The sequence below is a fragment of the Malurus melanocephalus genome, unplaced genomic scaffold (genome assembly GCF_030028575.1).
Source record: "Malurus melanocephalus ecotype Western Australia unplaced genomic scaffold, MMel_1.1 scaffold_19, whole genome shotgun sequence".
Lineage (NCBI taxonomy): Eukaryota > Metazoa > Chordata > Aves > Passeriformes > Maluridae > Malurus > Malurus melanocephalus.
In genome coordinates, this window is record NW_026623251.1 from 2,168,241 (window position 1) to 2,190,385 (window position 22,145).

Here is a 22,145-nt window from a genome sequence, read left to right on the forward strand (position 1 = left end):
GATGGAAAACAGCTACAAGAGAACATAATGAAATGAAGGAAAAGAGGAGTYGCTGATACTGATGACTGAAAGGGAGAGCCCTGTGGCCAGTCATTTTGTCTGGTGCAGAGCTGTGCTGTCCCAGCTCAGGTKTGAAGCAGTGTGATGATGTTTGCTCAAGCTAACAAGGCCATGAATTGATCATCCCCTGTCCTGTGCTCCACAGTGCTTTTCTTCTTTGGTTTGTGCATGCAGGACTGGTGCAGGGATTGATCTGTTCAGGGGAAAGTGAACTTGGCTGTACTGCATGTGTGTGTTCACATATATACAAAGCAACAATTTTTGTTATGGGGCATAATTCTTCTTGCCAAAATAATTGTATCAGTACAGCTGCTCTTGAGTAATTGCAATTTTATCATTAGTGCTTTACATTRTATTTCCCTATTCCCCAGGCTGTTTAGGAATAAATTGACCAGAATAAATACTTTCACACTAAGGCTATTTGCTGTAATCATATTGTCGAAATGACAGTGGGACAACTTCAGACAGGGATAAAAAAATGTGTGTATTTATGTGGCTTGTCTCTCTATATCAGCTTTACTTTTGCATTTTGGATACACAGTGTATGTCTATTGTTTTCCCACTGAAGCACTGTATCAGAGTGAAGAATAAAGTTTATATTTAGAAATCTAATATTTCTTGTGGTGTRAAAAGGTTGTGTTATCAGCTACATCAAGCTAAAGTACTTTAAACCCCTCTTGCTCCCACCCAACATTTGTCAGTCTTAGGAGCTGTAACATTTGTTCTTGAATGACTACTCCAAAGAGGCTATTTCAGTGATGCCCACAGTTTATGGTGATACTGCAAGKGGACAAAACAGGAGATTTACTAAAAGTAACCCAATTGCTGAGAGCAGAAAGGAGGCCTAAACAGATAAAACTAGGCAACTTGAATCAGTCTCAAATGGATCARTATCTTCCAGATAGAATGAAATGTTCATTTTGTTCTGAAGCTTCAACAGGGATGTGTTTTACTGTGAAGGAGCTGGAGAGTTCTTTAGTACAAGGAGGCAACCCCAGACATGCCAGATCAGTYGGTCAGCCTGATTTTAACTACACTACCCAGTCAATAAGGTCTCCATCCTTCCTTATTTAAAYCAGATAAAAGCATTTCAAGTGAAAGCGGAATCTTGTGATGTTGGAAACTAAATTCTGAGTTTTATTTTCTGGCCAGTTTAGGTTATTCTRAATGACCAATATACCGAATGTAAGAGAGATCAAATTTCCAGAATGGAAAATAATGGCTTTTCTTTCTGCAAACACAGGGTGAGGCAGCATTTGGCTTGCTTGTGCCTTGCTGCAGGTGGCTGTAGTGGGGCAAAAGGAACTGATGAATCTCTTTGGTCTCATCTGTTCTGGAAAACAAAATATACTTAATTTCTTTTTCTGTATGCAGAAAGTGCTGTCTTCTGCTGTCCTCTGTCTGGTGCAAAAGAAATATAGTAAGAAATRCAGGTTTTGGTTCATTCTTAGAGGGGGCCAAGTGCATTTTAAGAGGAAAAAGATTTTTCTGGATAATGTTGCTCCTTATATTTGTAATATTATGGACTCAGTGACTGCAGTCCATTTGGTGTTGTGGAAGAGAGACAAGACCCTTGCCAATTCCTCTGATACGCCTCCTCCCTGCACCCCTCACTCTCAGCTAAATTTTAGCAATATTAAACAGGAGTTACTGGCACTTTATTCAGGTGGAACAGAGCTGCAAATATGGGTGCTCCCAACAAATCACAGAAGAGACTGAGATCTAAATAAAATCAAGCAGCAAGTGCATTTTCCTGCCTTTTTTATATGAGACAGAATGAGTCTGGAGAACCATTTTTGCATAGCATGTTGAGCCATTGTAAATAACTTATTCTTTCACTTCTAGAGGTATTTTCAAAATTTGCTTTTGCTAAGAAACAAAAATGCATGTCAAATACTTGCTCAGTGTAGCAATATGTCCGACTATCTGAGAAGTGCTCTGAAACTGAAAATTAATTGGCTTCCACTGAAATTTGTAAGGTAATAAGCAGAAAGCTGTGGATTAAAGGCTTTACGTGTCATAAATTCTGTTTTTTTCTGCCTGTGCTGCACATCTGTACAGTTCAATTCTTTCTGGCAATGCCTTACTACTCTGTGTGGTGTATTTAATTTAATGGGTTTTTTAAATTTCACTTTACTGGAAATACAAAACAAAAAAAAAGGTTGGTTTAAAAAATATCAGTAATTGCCAACACTAATAGTGTTTTCCAGTTTCATAATTTTTCATAATAATCATTCTGCAGCATGATTAAAGTAGGTTAAATATTAAGGTCAGCTCCCAAAGGAGGTAGGGTCCAGCCAGCAGAATGCTGAGCATTCCTGCAAGAGGCTGGGCACATGGGACTTTCCCTGCAAATGGTAGGATATGAGGGYATTTAGTGTTGTGTAGAATTACTGCCTGAGTCTTTAGTACATAGAGRGAGAAGATCTTATCACAAAACACTGAAGGTGATGTGGGTGAAATTTGTGTCAATTTTTTTCTCAGCATGAAATGTGAGAAAATTCACACTAAATTAATCCATTTCTTCTGATTAGCTAATGTCCTGTCAGAAAGTAAACAATAATAAAAGAAAATTTAATGTGTTTTGGTTAAAACCTTGCAAAAAAGAAGTAGCTATTACTATTTTCAATTTRAAAMTGTAGTTTGACATTTCTCYAGTTATATTTAAATTAATATKCTAAAAATTAAAGATTTAATTTTKAATTTCATAAACTTCTGAGAYTGATGCCAAGTGATTCTGTCAAAAKTTTTCAGAGAAAGTATATTTTGAAAGAAAACAAAAAGCATAGTATTTTATTGCTTTCAGATTTGCAGTAGCATTTCCTTCATACTATCAGTGGATCATAGAGGGGACTTCAGAATCTGCTGAGAAAATCTAGATGAATTTATTATTTCACACGATTCATTAATTTCTTTGTGCTTCAGCCTATCTCTAGAAGGTGGGATCACAAATTTTTTTTCTTTTTTTTTGGCCTACTTTGCTTATAAGCTGTTGGGAATGGACTGATTTTAGGGTGTGTGCAATCTGCTAAGAGGAGGACCTCAGATTTGCACCTCAACATGTTTGCATATAGTAATGGTTATAGTCTCCAGCAGCTGAAAACAACTTGTCTCAAAGAATTATCACCATCTCATGRTGGTGACTTAAATAAGTACAAGGCAAAACAAACAGGAACTCTTAGAGGAAATATTTTTTACTGTGACAGGAGATGGCTTGTCAGAGCTAGGCTTTGAATGTCAGCGCATCTGCGTTGTCAGAATAGTTTACCATTTGTATGCTGGTGTTGTTTTAAATGTGCTGACCTCAAAAATATTGATGAGGCAAAMCCCCCAGTAAAACATACCTGCCTTTTAACCTTTTTATGGTTCTGCCAAGCGGAAAGTTAAACAATGACAAAATGGACTGTGAATCTCTGTGCTGGCTGCTTTTCCTCCTGGTGTTATGAGAGGTTTTTGCTGAATGGGACAGATAGGAAGCAGAATGGCTTTCTGCACAGTATGTGGTCAGGCTTYAGCATGCAAGGTAATGGAATAACTGTAATCATATAAGCTCCATAAAACTTACAGCTGAAGTATTTTCTTTATGTGATTTTAAGGACTGTTATTAAATGGCCAGTGGTTTGTGGGSCCCTCATTGCAAAGCTCCTGTTATCACGTTTTTGAGCTGTCATGACTGCTCCTGAGCAGAGTCATTTAGAYGCTGACTAGCCAGGAGTCCAGTGCAGTGGTCTGGCATTTCCTGTGTTATCTCAGATACRGGGAAAATSTGCCAGCTATTCCTTGGGCAACTTTCATGAGAAGGCAGTGTAACTATCATCTATTTCTCCTGATATTTTACCTCTAGCAACTGAAGACTGACACATCTGTGTATTTTTATTGTTTTACACAATAACACTGCAAATATAAAACAGAGCACATCTCTTTCCTCATTACTTAGTGGCAATGCTGGCGCCTTGCAAAAGAAATCTTTAGTGTATGTAGGCAATACTTAAAGCCCTGAGGCTGAGCTGGATGGAGCCTGTTTCTGACCATTCCTTGGAATGTACTAGAGCCGATGCCCTTAGCTCGGTGTGGCTGAAATTAAGGCTCCTCTGATCTGAAAATGCATTGTCAAGTAACCATGGTGGTGACTGTTAAGTTCTTACATTTGAGTTAATTTGAGTTATAGTAAGTATATCTGGTTATCTTCCGACATTAAACTACTGCAAAACATCTTATTTTATCCAAGTATAATGGGTTGGCTTGCTTCATGTCTTAAGCATGCAATGACACATATCCAATTGATCCTCAAAGCTTTCCAAGAACGGGATAACGTTGTGAGCACTGCCATCTGTATGACTATCATTTTTTAATAAAAATATCTTTCCTAAAAACATTTTTTCAGAAAAAAATAATCTAGATTAATAGTGGAAACAACCTTTATCCACTCTTAAAAAAMTTGGCTAGTGATTTCCCTTTTTGTTTGATTGCTGACCATTTTTCTTAAGGTTGGGCTCTTCTGCTGGTCACCAAAATCACTCTTTTTCTCAAAAAATGAAGGTTGATTCTGTGTGTCTGCAGTCAATGACACAGCAGAAAAGGTCAATCTGATAATTTTTATCATGTATGTGACCATTACCTTGGTCAGTAATGCCTGAAATTTAGGAACCATACTAAGATGAGAACAGAATGAGGAGAAGAAGAAAGAAATCAGAAATTATTTTTCTCTAGCTAAATGTATCAAGATATTGAGTTAAGAGGTAGTTTTCTTAATGGGTACTCTTCAAGGAAAASACCATGATCTCTTGTAGAAATTCCAAATGTGATGGTTCATTTGAGTTGTTACTTTTTTTTTGCCAACATTACCTTTATGCATGAGTGCTAATTAATGATCCCTTTGCCGAAGGCAGAAAGACATCTGTCGCCAAATCAGAGTTTTCCAGGAACTTATAGGTTAGATAAAAAGATCTCTTCTGGAACACAGTGCTACCAGGTGAAGAGACACTTGTGAATCAAACAGGAATGACATGAAAAGGGGTTTGTTTCAAATCATGTCCTTCTCTAAAATTGGGACTTTCCCTCAAATAATAGCAGTGTAGAACCTGAGTCCACTGTCCCACAGTACATTCTTGTGCAGAACTTTGAGCTTCTCATTAAGCTATTGGTCTGCAGGCGTACTCATCATCTTTGTTTTGGTGCAATCTAGGAGCAGCTCTGTTGCCAGTCAATTTGCACAACTTTGAAGCTGATAGAAGAGCATGTCCGTGCTGTTAATTTCACTGTGCTTGCCTGTGTGCCTCAGCTTTTAGAAGATCTATCCTGAATGAAGTTCGAAGTCTTATTTTGACTCTTTTACAATTAAATAAGTTAAAGATAATGAGTTTTTGACAGTTACAGTATAGTTCCAGGGGAGAGTGCCGTCACTAAGGCACTGTGGCCAAAATATCTGAGCTGCCACCCAAGATGTGTAAGGTTACAGCCTGGGAGAGCTTTATTGTTGCTATGAAATTGAATGCGTGCATAAAAATAAAGAGAACAATAAGGGGCAAGTGTTTACTGGGCATTAGAGACATGTTTATTATACCTTCTACAGAATAAGCAGAAAGCTCAAATTATCTCCAGATTTTAAAGRCATTGTAAAATAATTAAATACAAATACTAAGAATCTTACTGGAACTACAAATCTGAAAATGTTCCTCTGAGGATTTTTATTTCATTCCTTGCATATCTTTGACTGCAGCACCACAGCCYTGGGTTTGGCACCCCGAGAATTAAAGTGGAAATAAAGTTGTCCTGATTCTTGTTTACAGCTTGTAGCTTCCTGTTGGAAGGCAGGGAATGAGGACTGAGAAGGGACATGGCAAGCCAGCTGCAGCATTTATCACTTTTTTTGCTTTCACTCTGGGTGAGAAAAACTGTTCTGTGTGGAGGTATGAGGAAAAAACTCTTGGAGGCTGCTCTTGCTTCTTGAACAAACTTCCCAGGTGGTAACCCTGGTTTGCAGCAGATGGTGGAGAGACAGCCTGGCCCTGTGCAGCAGAACAAGCYGTTAGCTTGTTGGTTAAACAGCCTCGAAAGCATCTTTCTTCTCTTTGCTTTGGAAGATGGAAGGTAAGGCATGGCACAGAGGAAGCCATGGCTYCTGGCCAATTCGTTGCCCTCCAGATAGAAATATGAGATTTTTATGAAACCACATTTCGTACCACATGCCTCAGATTTTAAGACTGGGAAATAGTAATAAGTACTATTACTAAGACTGCCATAGTAATTCAGGCATATTAGCCATGTCAAATAAGTGTGATTTAGAACACTCTTGGCACAAGCCCATTTAGGAGGTTAAAGCAGTGGCAGCCAAGCCAAAATAAATGTGAGGAAAGAAGCAAGAGAGGGAAAGGAAGTATGCAGACAGGGYAGTGGCAGGTGTGGGGTCTCCCCTTTCCTGAATATGTGGAAGTACTCTGGTCGACTTGGCTGTAATGTTACCTTACCAACCCTGCATAACCTATACAGGTGATTGGAAGAAATAGAMTCAATTTTGGTGATAATTCAGAGAGGGTAGGTTAGATCTCTATAATTAGAAAATGTAAACATCCCCTTTAGTGGACTCTGTCTGGTTTGGATGGGCAGCACAGTGGTGACATAATTCAGTAATAAAAGATCCTGGAGGAAATACTGTTCRATGACCCTGTGTGACTGAACAGTGTTTGAGACTGGTTTTTCTCAGAGAGGAGGAATCTGCATGGYTGTAAATTTGCTGTATCCCATCAGTTTTTACCCTCTGGCTAGATGAGGACCTTTATATGATATGATGACTCATTTTATATAAACATATATACCCAAAGCAGAAAACGCAATTGGAAGCCATGCTGGCAAACATTTGAGTTGGAAATAATCAAAGCTAATGGCAGGATTCCAGTATACCTTTGTTTGGCATTCTGTCAGTGTTGTGGTTTAACCCCAGCCAGCAGCCAAGCCCCAGGCAGCCGCTCKCTCTGTCCYCCACYRGTGGGATCAGGGAGAGAATTGGAAGGGTAAAAATGAGAAAATTCGTGTGTTGAGATAAAGACAGTTTAATAGGGAAAACAAAAGCCACACACACWAGCAAAGCAAAACAAGAAATTCATTTAGTGCTGGTCTCAGCCACCTCCAGGAGAGCAGGGCCCCATCACAGGTRACAGTGACTTGGGAAGACAAAYGCCAACATTCCGAACATTCCACCCTTTCCTCCTTCTTTCCCCCCARTTTATATACAGGACATGATGCCATATGGTCTGGAATATCCCTTTGATCATTTGGGATCACCTGTTCCAGCTCCGTCTCCTCTCAGCCCTCCCRTGCATCTCCAGTCTCCTCACYAGCGTGGCCATATAAAAAGCAAGAAAGGCCTTGGCTCTGTGTAAGCYCTGCTCAGCAATAMCWAAAACATCTCTATGTTATCATCACCATGTTCAGCATAAAACCAAAACACAGCCCCATACCAGACACTGGGAAGAAAATCACCCCAAATGACACCAGCACAGTTGGTTAACTAAAATACTACATAGATTACATTTTACTTTGCAGGTGACAGTAAAAAAAAATCTGCTTTTTCTAAAGGAGAAATTAGGTCTGGGGTTAAAAAAAAAAAAAAAAAAAGGAGAACATCAGTATGGATCAGGGTGTCTTTCACTTATAGGTGCTCAACCTGAGACCATGGAATACAAATGTTTTATGCTGGGTAGCCAATGCTGCTGATCACAGATGCAGGTCTGTTTTATAACTGGTGATGAAGGTGTACAATTATGCTTTGGGAGTGCTCAGAAGACTGATTTCTAAAYGAAACTTTCATCTGATTTCCAATGTACATTAAGACAGAGCAGGCAATGCAGTTTTGGGTAAGTAAAGGTAGTGTTTTCTTTGCTAGGGAAGATCATTAACCTACTTTGGGCTTGTTAAACCAGCACATACTCTGGCATGTTAAGCCATCCCTTGTACTGATAAAGTTCATACCTTACCTCCTTGAATGGGGCACCCAGCCAAGAATATTTATATTATAAAATGAAATTTATGCCTCCAAATAAAGATGAAAAATAGATTTTTAGTTTYAATTAAAATTGAAAATATTTACATTAAAGTTAGTTCTTACATGGCTGTTTAAGCATCCACAGCTTGAAAGTTATTTTCTCMGTGGAAATTATGAAAATGAAAATGAAATTTCAAGTTCCTATTCTGGCACAGAAACTGGTGTGCCAACTCAATAACCTCTATGATCTGGAATTCTGTTCCAYGGGCAATAAGTACTGGATTCATCATCATGTAGCATGAACACCCAGTAAGGAATAATGATACAGAGATACACACCTAAGAAAATCTCTTCAGATATCACCAATGAAGTCTGTCAGTGTTACCAATTGATGATATTCTTTGCTGTGATATCACCAATGAAGTCTGTCAGTGTTACCAATTGATGATATTCTTTGCTGTGATATATTATTGTGATTATTCACAAGTGTGAATAATATTTTAAGTATCTGTTTAATGTTCCAGCTCCTTCTGATTCTAATGAACCTAGTGGGCCTACTGACCTATTCTTTGTCAGTGCTAAAATTTTAACTTTGTCTTGGATGATGTGTTGCTGAAAAAAACATTTTCTTTTATCAAGCTTGAATTATATTAGCATTAATTTAGAAGCCAYGAATTTTCAAACTATTCTTTCCACAGTTTCCTTATATACGTTGTACTGTAAGAAATTATCCCAGTGACTTCTCTAAGCAAGATGTTTACAGAGCTTTCCATTATGCCTTTTATTTTGTCTAAAGAGTTTAATCAACTTCATTCTTTCATTGCTTATAAGCAGTATGAATAACTTAGCAGAGTTCTTTGCCTAGCTTTGCCTTAAAATKTAATCAGTTTATATTCATTTATCTCTCAAACTGATTTCCAAAGAGCATTCTTTGCCCCCTTTTATCTCAGAATTACCTCTAAGCTGGTTTTCTTCCATTTTTTCAGTGAGTCACATGGAGCATCTTCAGCTTTCAGAAAGTTCCTATCAGTCATGAATTGGCTTCCAGGATAGCAGGGACTGAGTTCTGCAGTGGATGGGTTTGAAAATCCCAGCCTGCTTGGGACATTTTAAGGTGGAAAAATATATCACTGTTTCTGGATAGGTGGGAGGTAAAACTGTTCTGATTCCCAAAGATATACATTATTGAACTTTTATTTAAAAAAGCAAAAAGCAGAGAATGTCCTTTCAAGAAATGATCTCAGATTTTGCTRTAAATCTGGTGGACTTTCAAAGCAGTTCCCCTTTTCTGCCAGGACAATGTATTAGTTTTATTTGGATTGAACTTTAATGAGCTTTCTAYGCCCCTCCAGCAATTTCCACTCTTGGTCTTATGACTATTTCCTCTGCCAGAAATCTTGTAAGCCTTCAAAAAGTCTTCAGCTGCTTGTTTGCATCAGGACTCTGAGGAAAGAAATGGTCCAAATTATCCGAAGGCGTTAATCCAAAGTATATTAGCTAAACTGGATTAAGTATGCATTATTTTAGAAGGTAATTCAGTAAAATGGCATTTAAGACAGTTCTGTTGCAAATGAGGATGTCTACACAATGGTCTAATGCAGTTTAGATTAGGCACTTTGAAAATTGAATTTGGATCAGGTTTCTTGTGAGTCTCTGTGGACACCGTCCCTCCCACAGCTGTGCCACACACAGTGGGGAAGGGGTTTGCAGTGCACTGGAGCTCCCTGCACATKCCTGCATATTCCACAGCTGGTACCACTTGGCTCAGGTGGGAGCTGATATAACCTGGAGCGTGATCAGTTTATTGTCCATACCTAAAGCCACGCTGCCATCACTGCCACCATCATTACTGCAGCATACACAGAGTCTCAAGTGGAAATCAGAGCCCTATTATACAGATATTCAATGAAAAAAAATAAAATAGCTGGCTCCTGTACAAAGAGCGGATCCTAAACAGCTGCTGGTGGAGCTGGGCAGGCTGTGAGCTGCACTGACCTCAGGTCTCCCAGGGTCTAGCTTTGCCTGAGAAGTGTGGTGGTCCAGARAGTCTGCATGGGAGAGCCAGGCCTCTGAGTTGCTTGGAAAAGTAAAATATGAGAATTTCTAACCTCCTGTGCTGGATCACAGGGCCAAATCAGTATCATCTGGCATGACCAGCTGTGTTTGGAGCAATGCTAGCCACCCAGGCTGAAGGATTTTGCTCACACAAATATACTCATAAGAAAGCCACACTCTATGTATTTGTGTCATATTGCAGCCTTCTCTTCCCAATTAAATGCACTGGGATTTACCTGACGCTTATTGCCTTTTTGATCTCTTTCAAAATTCAGTCAAGCCTGATAGACCTTGGAAACTGTTTTCTAGCCTGCCATGCATTGATTTCCTCTCCTTGGGGAAAAACAGAGAACCCCATAAAGCGGCGAGAAATAGTTCACTGTTTTTGATAYATTTTGCCAGTCACAGGCCAAAGATATAAGAAAAATGCAGGTTATTCAATTTGAATGCAATCTCAAAGGTTATACCTGTCAAACTAGAATATAGTTCCACACTTTTGAAAAGGCCAGGTACTGCCAACAATATTTTTTTCTTTAAGGAARTGTTGGCTATATTCTTGGTTGGGTCAAGAGGTGGTTTGTATTACATTGTCAGCTTTGTAAAAAAGCCCWGCAAATTCTGGAGAAACATTTAGTGGCAAGAGAGATAATGGTCCTGTCAGTCAATTCAGGGRACAGCTTTTAGGAAATGTATTTTCACCAGGGGGTGAGTCAGGGAGACCAGATGGATGACTATAGTGAGTAGAGACACTGTCTGTAGTTCAGGCTGGGCTAATGAGCTTGACAACAGGGGTAAAGCTTTCAGTATGTTTGACCAGCATTTATGTTTTCTGTTGTTGCACATAGCACAAGATTTCTATTAAAATAATTTTGTAGTGAAACTAAGATGTACAGAAGATCTTGATTCAGCATGGACAACTGCATAAAATGTTAGTGATGACAGTGTGGAAGCTGAAAYAATTGAATCCTCTCATACCATGAAAATGTTGTTAGGAAAAGGAAGAGTGGTTTTGACCAACATATTTTGAGTATGTTTTCTATGAAAAATTATATGCTTAAATGAGAGGGACAGGTTATGAACTGCAATCTTTAGGTCAGAGTGAAGGGAAACGACAAAGAGGTGGTACAGAAACTTCTGAGTTCTAATTCTGTGTCAGGTCAGTTAAAATCTCCTACTGTTTTTCTTTTATTAGGTAGGAATCTATCTGGCAATGCTTTGCACTTGCCAAAAGCTGAAAGAATAGAGCCTGGTGGTGCAGACTATGTGCTTGTGACCAGCTGACACATGGCAATGTCATGCCCAGYAGTAATTTGTCCATGTGTCTGAGGCACCAGACACAAACACATGTTACTTGCATATAGAAATATGCGTGTGCGTGTGTGTATGTGTATGTATTCAATGTTTCTTCCTTGACTCCTTTGGATAAAATGATGTAATTACTTTAGTAAGTTTTGAGTTGGGTAATATAAACTGTTACCAGTTTGCTCCAGTAATGGAGCCAAAGCTTCTTAAAACTTAGGAGGATTTGGAATTATTGGTTTTGAGYGACACACTTCAGCAAAGTAAGGAGYGCTACTGTCAGCACAGGCTGCTTTTATGCCTATTCAAGTCCCAGTTTGTCTGCCAGACCAAACAAAATTGTTCTGTCCATCTCTTCTTTGAGATGGTACTCCTGTTGACCTGCTCTGGTTAAAATGCTCTGTTTTGCAAAAGGGAAACCGTGGGACAGCATGATTAATATTAATGTTATCCCTGGGCAGTGCAGGACACACMAGTGTTGGAAAAAAACAGCTGCAACAAAGACTTGAATGTTGCATTATCTCTCAAAATAAAACATTTAGCAAAACAGAAGTACTGAATGTTTCCGTTCCAGAAAAGCTCAGCTTTTTAATCAAAGTCTATACAAACTCAGCATTCTTATCTGAGAATAYTGTGCAGTTAAAAACAGTCTTCACTGATTCCCCTGCTTAGTGGTTAATGCAGCTGGAGTTTGTAGGATTGTCTCCATCTCATCACAAACAGCAATATTTTCATTGRTTGCCATTTTTTCAGCCTTCAGGCTTGTGTTTTAAGAGGTGATAAAAATTTTGAACATTTAATGCAGGACTTCTGACACCTTAGCAGATTCACCTGAGCATTTATTGCTAACTAACTCTGCACAAGTATTTATTTTCTAATAAGAGACCTATGCATGAGGCACAATTCTGTGTGAACCATTCATAATTTTAAAACAGAAATTTATGTATAGCTCATTGATTTGGGCTTGGAGCTTTCTTGCAGGCTGAATTGTTTCAACAGATAAAATAGTGACAGAGGCCTGATTGTGGACCTACTTAATGCAGACTCTAAATTTGGAGCAACTTTGTKGTCAATGACATTAAAATAGTACTAATGAGTGAAGAACAAGAATTTTAAAACTGTTGGGATCAATGAGGTCACACCTGAGAGMCTACATAAATAGTAACCTGATAAATACTTTGTTGATGAGTTTGAGATTGTTTTACCTTAGTATTGTTGTTTTYCCCACAGAGCTGCTCAGAAATTGAACCTGTCGTCCAAAAAGAAGAAGCACAGGCCTTCTGCCTCATCTGTTCCTGAATCTCCTCTCTTCTCTACCTGCTTCAGCAGTATTCTGCAGACTTCGCCACCCCCTGCACCACCATGTTTGTTGAGGGCAGTCAGCAAAGTGAAAGACACCCCTGGTTTGGGCAAGGTAGGCCTTCCAAATATCCCTAAAACACCTATTTTCTTTGGGAGAAGATTTTATCCTTGTGCAAAACACTAAGGGAATTGGCAAACCATGCCCTTTCTCAGTTGGCTTTACTGTAGYTGGTCCCTGAACATGTATAAAAAGGCCTAACATCTTGAGTTACCCAATGCRAGTGGATTTCTGATAAAGTTAAAGTTGACAGTCTTAATGCAGACAGAACTAATTGTGCAGCAGTTAAACACTTCACAGCCCAGCTACTCTAATGCACCTGCATTGGGACCACAGTGCTATTTGGTGGAGTTTATGTCCGCTCTGCCAGGAGGGAATATCCTTTCCAGCTTTCAGGAGCAGCTGGTCTCTGTGGCTGTGTATGAAATGCATAGCAGTTGCTTGCTGTGGCATATTTTTTTTGTTCCTGATCCCCATGCTTTCCAGACTGGTGGCTTGGCTGGACACACTGTAATTTGCTTCTGGCTCATGTTTGCTGGCTTTCTTCCARTACATTTACCTGAACAAAACCTATGCTGATAAATTACTCCTTTTTTCCTTCTGTCATGTTATTTCCTCCCGTTCTGCATAATCATTCCCTCCTAAAATGCTATTTAGGTGCACATTTACATTGAGGCCGTGGAGGAGGTGAGTACATAGTTTGCTGTTKCTTTGTAGTTTGTCTGAGTTACCCTCTTTTTCCCTGTTACAAGTGGAGAGCCTGGCATGTSACATCTGGGAATACACACATGCAGTTGCTGAGAGCAGCAGTTTGCTTTAATCAAGGTGGTTTCTTATGCAAACATCTGTTTGCYTGGCTTTTCCATATTCATTGAATAGTGAGCAGTGACAATGAATTTGGTGAAAGTTTTTGTTTAAAAGAGAAATTGTGATGTGTRATCTAGGACTACTAAGCATAGGATGGGTTTCAGAATTTTCATTGCTGATTTTGGATACTCACTTTTTTATATTGTGCAGTTCCAGGGTTTCCTTTCAAAGAACTGTGGTATTATATTTATTGCTGTTTTAAAGCCTGTTTAAAAAGAGATGCCCTCCACATGGGGTTTCCCTCCTTTCCTCTGGCCTGGTAGCTGGAAAGAAACATAGAAATCTGTCATGATCTTATAAAAGTTTAATAGTGATGGATATCCTGATTTTAGGGGGCGGGGGAAGGAGTAAACTCAAACCTGTTCATTGTTATAAGAAGTTGCTACGGATTAGTTTTACGATGGAAGCCATCCTCCCAGAGTCATACTTTTCTGTGCTTGGGACAGGTTMCATCTGAATAAAAATTCTATTGRGGAATAATGARCAGTGTGTTGGAAACAGGGGCTCATCTCCCACRTTGGAGTGCATGAGCACTTTTCCTGATTAKTGATTTTCACACCTTCCAAGAAAARTGTCTGCACATGCAGAGACACAGACATAGCTCTGTCTAAATGCTTCAAGCTGATCTGAGCCTTTTTTGTTCCTCTCACCACTGGTTTCCAGTGGAAAGAGCTTGGGAAGCAGTTTTGCAGCATGTCCAAACAAACTTGGGATTTACTTCTTCATCAAGATCATGTAGCAGAAGAGGCACCAGGCTTTCCAACTAGCTAAGGAAAACTGGAATTTTGCAGCCCACATGGTGAAGGAAGATATTTCTATTCACTTTAGACTTGCTGTCCAGAAACTGCCAGACTATATAAGTAGCAAAGAGGTTTTAACACATTGACACACATGCTTCTTCAAAGTACTAAATCAAATTAGGTTATTTCATATTGTCAGACTAGAGAAAATTAAATTTTTTTTGCATTTCCATTAGCAAAAATATGTCTAACCTGCAGTTTCTGGAAGCCAGTTTCTTTTTTCTCTTCTTCAGTTTCTTTGAAGAGTCACCTTATAATTATGACCTGAAGCTTTCATCAGTTTCCCATCAGTTTACCTCTCTAGCACAATTTTCATTTTAATATGTGAAAAATAGGTAYGGGGCACAATAAGTAAATAACTGCAGGATAACAATGCAATTTATCTGTCAGACTGGGAAAACTTCAGATGAGATAATGGAATTTCCAGCTTATTTGCTTTTCATTTTCATTGTYTATTTGTGTTCTGTTCAGTTTGGTTGGGATATGTTTCGATAGRAGTGTGCTAAAAAACAGTTACTTTTCTTAGCATTTTGTCTCATATAGTGTTTCCTCTAAGGGAATAAGTTTATAAAATATGAACCCATGTGGAGGAAGTGGGTTCAGAGAAGCTAAATGTTGTTTTCAGTCATTTAGGATTTTTTCCTGGTTTGTATTTAAATAGCATTTCACCAGYAATCTCAGTGTGATAAAACTCTATTTCACTTTGGGTTTGAGTGGGCTGGGCAATTTCTAAGGTGRCAATTTGTTACTGGAAAGTCTGGTTCAGCAGAACTGGAAGGATGGCCTTTGCCAAGGTTTTGGATTTCTGAGGCTCCAAGGGACAGTGGCACATGCGCTGCCTGGAATGTAGGCTCTCTTCTACAGGGCACAGACCTTGGATGTTACTGGCTTCATGTCAGCYTGAGAGCTGTCAGTTTTCCAGGGAAGCTGGAAGGGCATCCAAGATGCAAAGGGTGGGAATTTGGGCGCCTCAAAGCTTAGACTTTGAGGTTAAATTTAATTTCATAGTTTTCTAAACAAATTTGCAAGCRAACAGTTGCTATGTTATATTTTCACTTCTACTAGAAATTTCAAAGAGTCTGCTTCTCATTGCAAAACTAATTACAATGATTAATTTGAAATTACCAAATGTCTTATCTGTCATGTATAGGCATATATTTTTTTTTTAAAAGTTAAAATAGGAAGACCTACCTAACACCAGTATATTTGAAAGTTAATTAGCAGTTCAGTTAGGATGGCTGTGGGTACAACCCCCCACTGAAGTATCTAAAATGACAAAGAATTATGACCTGAATTACGTTCAGGTTGCATGCTTAATTTTACAAAATGCCTTGCAAATCAAAATTGTACCAGCCTGGGCTTTGGAAGAAGTATTATTTGAAATCTAAAGTTCAGCCTCACAGAGCCAGGAAGATGATATTAAWAATGGAATGGTGGAACTGCATAATCAGCTTTTTATTTTGATGTTAGATACACCACTGAGCCTGGCAGAAGTACTGCATTGTCAACGTGAAACAAAGTAATAAAGGGTCAGATYCTTTGTTGGATTCATTTCCGAATAGCTCTTCCTGATGCTAAATTCAAGGGTGTGACCCTATTGTAAATGTATTAACAGTGGTGCTTTTAGGAGTCATAATTGATCCATGTGCTTTGGGTTTGCATTTGCTGGCAGAGGGAGATGAGTTTGAGTGATRGAGTGGTATCCCCACAGTCAGTCCTTGAGAGTTTTCCTTTGGACTGAGTGAGAATCCTGCTCCATAAACTACCACAGCTTGAGCATCATTTCTTCTCTCTCTGCTGGCTTTTAATCATTGTATTCTGAGTGGCTGATTGCTTTCAGAGTTTACCCACAGAGAGAGTTCTACAGCTCTGGATGGTTGTGCATGATGTTTCCCCAAATCCCATAGTCCCCTGAAAGATACTCTCTAACTCTGTTGTGTCTTCCTAACACTAAGCCAGAAACAAAGCAAAAAGGTTTTCTGTGCAAAAATAATGGATTATTCCATGCCTGTACAATGATTAACTACTGTAGAGCCATTCTAGTAAGGTTTGMTCCCCAGTCTGCTTTCCTCTGTCCTCCCTCTACACCTCCTCTTCCATTTTCTGTCAAACAAAATCAAAACTAAACCAGTGCTTTTGATGAAAATCTGAAATGTTCTTTCTGTGAAAGATGTTGTTTTGCTGAATCYCACGTCCAACATGAAAAACAGCTGGAATGAAAAATTTTCTGCCAGCCTGAATAAATAGGTAGTTTTCAGGTGGCAGGGGGTTASGATGAATGGATGTGGTTTCTGTGCTTTCTTTCATTTATTATTTTTCTGTGTGTAGTCTTATAAACCTCTGAGAGGTATTATGTTCAGGCAGAGATCAGTTTACTTTTCCTTATATATATATGTATATAAATATATTTTTCTTTTAATGTGGATTTTTGTTATTTGGTACTTGTTAATCTCAAAATAAAATAGCAATTCTTAGGAATTAAAATCATCCCTGTGCAAAAAGTTTCTATCAGGGAGAAGCAAGTCACCACTGTTTCATGTAGTAAGGTAAAATATATTTTCAGTTCCTGGCTAAATAATCTAATCTTTTATCAYAGCACAGTATGTGATTGAAATAAGCCCAAAATCTACTATTCATTTTATGCTCAATGAGTCTAACTCTTAACCGAACATTGCCAAGTTCRCCACTAAATCATGCGTTGGGATCAGGTATTGTTAGTGCAATTCAGTTCCTTTACAAGGAAATACAAAATATTCACTACCAACAGAGAGAAACAATCAAATGCAGCTTCCCTTCCACCAGGCCCTTTCAGCTTGGACTTCAATGTCTCATTCTCATTCCTTCCTTGCTTTAAGGACATTTCTTTGTCCTAAAATGCCAATATGTGTTCAAATTTTTCTTCTCCCTGTTGCTTTTTCTGTCCCAGCTTCTCCACTTTGTGCTGTTTATTGTTTATACATGCCCTTGCCAAAAGTAACAGTGAAGAAAGCTCTCATGCTAAGCAGTTCAGGTTTCTGAGCAGATTCACAACTGCCTTTTGTCTGGGATAGAAGCATATTCCACTAGGTTCACAAACTGCTAGTATTTCAGCTGTCCAGTGTCTTAAAATAGTTTTTGTTGGTTTTTCACTAAGTTGGGCAACAATAGTTGCTCTGGCTTTGACAGGCTTTAATCCAAGCTATATAACAGTGCAATACATGTGTTGATAATGAGTAAGTCTGATATTGGCTATGGCCTGTAGGAATCCTGATGTGAATAGTCTTTGTCAAAAGATGTTTTCAATAGTYATGTCAACTCTTTGTATCAGTGCAGGGAAGTTAAGACACATTCTTACACTTATGTGATTTGCAAAGTTGATTTGAAGGGAACAAAATTGATTCACACCTTGTTTAAGCTCAAAAGGTACAGRAAACCTCCTTTTCTACTATCAGAGTTTGCCTTTTGACCCACTGATTGATAGATGTTGATATTTTTTGTCAACATTACAATATACATTAAATGGGCATTTGTGAAAACCTGTGCTATRGTCAGCAAAAAAGCCAGTACAACTTGCAAAATATGTTCTGTATTTCACTTGTATGCCAACCATCTTTAAGATTTTTCCAGAACGAATGAGAAGAGGTTCTCTTTCSTTTGTGAAGCAGAGATTCCCTCACTTTCATCCTTCAGGTATAGGGACAAAAGTTAATGGATAGATGACAGATGTGACTTTAAACCCTTTATCACAGAAAACAATTTCTGAGGTGAGAGCTGGGTTGTTTKTTTTTTTTTTYCCCCCAAAGTTACCATGGCTACTGAAAGGTGGGAGGATGACCCCTTGAGGTATTTAAAGCAGACATATGTGTTCATCTTTGTTGTCAACATGATTGTTGTACAAATTAGTTAGTTCCACTTGGAATGAAATCCAGGTGGCCTTTTGCCCTTCAGTCAGAATTGCTTAGAACTGTGTTTTTCCTCACAAAATGTACTGTTTGGACCTGGTGGAGGCTTTCTTACTTTTTGACTAGATTCCTTCTAGATAGGATTTTCTAGGACAAGGTTTAAACTCAAGCTGCTTTAATAAAAGGTGAAATTATTAGAAGCTGGAAGAATTGCTGTTAACAATAATCTCTTACCTCTGTCAATCACACTTTCTATGAACACTTTGCCTTTCTATAAAATAAAACTTATTCTGGATGTGGAAGTACCAAGCCAGGCATGCCAGAAGCCTGTCAGATTGCATTTTGGTTGACTTTGAGGTTTTAAGTATTTTAAAGAAATTTATATGCAGTCRTGTTTCCATGATTTACAGAACAGCTGTAACTGCTGTTCCATCTCTTTGTGAAGCTTTGGGAAGCTACTACTTAGTGGGATTAAAATTGCTCCACCAATGTAGACACCTATCTTCCTCTTCCATTAATTCCTTTGTGTGTTGATCTTCCATAAAGTAAAGCTATCTTTAAAGGCAGACATTTTCCTTTTCACTGTTGGGGAGGGCAGTGTGAAAACTGCAGCACAGAAAGTGAGGTTTTCTAGAGAGCAACTTACAGTCCCTCAGTGAWATTCTTTGGGAAAAAAGATCTCTTTCCATAAACTACAGAGAAAATTTTGTGTCCTAATCTGAGTACCTGCTATTGGTGATAGCAAATATGGACAAGAGCCTGTTGCTCATTAAATTCCCTTTTTTCCTCAAAAAATACTAAAAATGGTATTTCTCCTTATAATGACATCTTCTTACGTGTATTTAGAAATTKTACTGATGGGCTTGTGAGCACAAGAGATGCCTGGAAGAGATTTCCAGSTGGAATTGTACTGGACAGAAAAAATATGGAAAAGGCTGTACCTCAACTYACTTTGATGACATTTTTTTATTTCTGTGTTAGAGGAATCAATATTTTCTGTGTTTCTTTCATAGTACATTTCACCCAGGAGAGCGGCTATGAAGTCTAGCTTTGTATTATTTACCTTGGTCTGTTTTGACAAATTTTTCTGTAAACATGGATGAACAAAAGTAAAATAGCTTGCTTAAATAACTTCAGGCTGGTGGTACTAGGATTTGTACATTTCTAAATTACTATTTATCCAGCACCCTCTGCATTGTCATAGGATTTTATGCCCAGCAATCTATAACTTCTATGCTATGTGACTGTTTTYTTGCTTCAAGTCACTTAGTGGCATGAATGACCATAACTTGGAGGCTCCTACTTGGCTATGGGCCTTCTACGTGAGGCTCAAATTGGTCAATTAATTTGACTCTTTTAATGTTGGTAACTTAATGAAGCTACAGAAATCTTTCCTCTTGCTCACCTAGTAARTATGCTTTCAAAATATACTCATGTTGAAATAGTATGATGTTACGGTGGCCACATATGTTAAAGTCACTTTAACATTGAAGGATAAGCAATTTGAATGAAAATGACTGGATTTTTCTAGGATATAAAACCACTGGTTTTGACACTGATCTCCTCCAAGTTTTTCTGAGCTCTTATGTTTTTATTTGCTTTTCAATTTAGGTGCAACTGCTGATTGTTATTTTGGCACTCTTTCACAGTTCTAGTTAATAACTTCCATTTCCTTTTAAAGACTTTCAGTAGTACTTCCTGAAATGTCCCCTTCTTCCCTGCCCTCTCCCCTACATGTCTCACCTCATTAAATTAAATTCATGACAAWCAAGTTAATATAAATCAGGAAAGTCAAGGTGACAGAAACTGAAAATTTCAAGAGTATTTCATCAGACAATGCTGAGGAAGAAGTTTAAATGCCCGATAGTTGACTAAACCCAGGATCATGGTGAGTTTTCTGAGATCTTAGGCAAGTAGCAGGCACTATACTTTGAGCAGTCAGCTGTAGACCTTATTAAAATTCTATTTTCTTTAAAATTCCTGAATCGCTTTTCCTCCCAGCCTTTTCCTTTTGTGTTTGACTCCTCTCAGCATGTGTTGGAGAGCAGTGGTGCAGGCGGGACGGTGACACTGCAGGCGGCTCCGCTGGAGCGCTGCTGTAACATCAGGGGCTAATGATTTGTCTGAGCCTCTTGGTTCAACTGAAAGATTATTCTGCTTTCTCTGATTCTAAAGGTCTGGGCCTTACCTCATCTCTCTGGTACAATGTGGACTTCAATAGATAACTAGCTCAGCTGAGGAAGAGCCAACGTGAACTGAATTTTAATACTGAGAATACCATTAGAATATAACTCCTCTTATTCACTGTCTCCCCATGTTTTGCCTTTTCCTTTGGGATTCGTACCTATTTTTGGGAATACATCTCTATTGACATTTATCCATTTCTTGTGCTTGTATGAGAAGCATTTATCCGTAATGATCCTGTTCCTGTTCATTGTATTCCTGTGTTTTCTTTAGTGTTCACTCTTTAGTGCCACCATTATTGCCACCCTAGGATGTGATTCATGTTGCTGGCTTATGTGGTCACTACCCTTCTGATCCAGGCTGGTCATATGTATTCTTCTCATGGAGGAATGGAGAGAAATGGGCTCACTTGACTACCAGGTGCACCTTTCTTCTTCAGTTGATTACAGAGGCAACATGGACACCTGCTTTCGAATGAGATATCTTTGTTTTGGCTGGCTTGAGCAAGGTGAAATGAGTCTGTCCTGGTTTTGCTCGGTCCAGTTTTTCGGTGGTGGGGGGATGGGACCAAGAAACCACAAAGATGGCTCCTGTGAGGAAGTTCTAGAAGCTTTCTCCTTCTTCTCCAGCAAAGGGAGCCCTACCCCCTGTGTTTTAGAGCCAATCCATTGTGGCTCTGAGGTTGATGGACAAGTTGCCCATCAGGCCTGGGCCAATTGCACAGGCTGGTTACACCTCTGTGATGATGTATGGTCTTGTACTTAAGAAGAATTCAAAACAAGATAGGGGCGGCYGCCATTTAGTTTTTAGGTTTCTTTAGTATCATGCACTGGGGAAAAACAGAGCAGGAGGGTGTAGAGATGTAAGAAAGAAAATGGAGACCCAAGATCACAGTAAGCAGAAGACAGGTRCTGTGCCATTGCTGTGGTGCTCGAACATGGARAAAACAAGCTGTTCACGAAAGGACTATTTCTTCTTCTGGGAGACCTGTATAGAAAAGAGAGCGACCTTGCTCTGAGAAAAACCTGGCCTTTGAGGACTGGACTGAACTGATCATAAGCCAAAAGAGGGAAAGATGCTTGCCCCCCCATGTCTGAAGTGAGTTGATGCTAAGAAGAAAGTGTGTTCTGGGGGGGAGGAAGAGGTGGTGGTCCCCCGCACCACGTCTGAAGCAAGTGGATGCTTAGAAGAACCTGTGTTCTGACAGGAGATTTGAGAGAGCAACCTTGGAGGACTGTTTTCCTTTCTCCCACAAGGTAAAGAAAAGAATCCCATGCCATMAGCAGTTATACACTGACTGTTTCTTGGGAAAAGACACCTTCCACAGCTTGGAGCTGTAAGRACTCTTCTTCTATGGTGCTGGACGGTAACAGTAATGAATAGTTTGATCTATGTTAAAACTTTCATCCCTGCCCCCTTGTGCATGGGAAGGCATGGAGGGGTGGGGAGGGAAGACCTGGGAGAGCCAGGTTCCCAGAAAGAATAACAGGTGTCTTAAAATGTCCATTTTTATTTCTTCTCCTCGTAAATTTTTCCCTATCTTTGTGCCACTCCCCAGTGCAGTAGTATTCTTAGTAGTTTTTAGTAATAAATCTATTTTGCAACTTAARTTATTCAGCCTGTCTGACTATTTTCTGGAGCATATACGTATCTTTCTC

At 39.0% G+C, this 22,145-nt stretch overlaps 1 protein-coding gene across 1 annotated transcript in view; it reads left to right on the forward strand.

The window, feature by feature from the left end:
- Positions 1 to 22,145, forward strand: part of KIF26B (kinesin family member 26B) — a 277,616-nt gene that overhangs the window by 158,576 nt on the left and 96,895 nt on the right. The window contains exon 5 of the mRNA XM_057389756.1: positions 12,626 to 12,809. Within this exon, the coding sequence (XP_057245739.1) occupies positions 12,626 to 12,809 (184 nt within the window). The remainder of the gene's footprint in view (positions 1 to 12,625; positions 12,810 to 22,145) is intronic.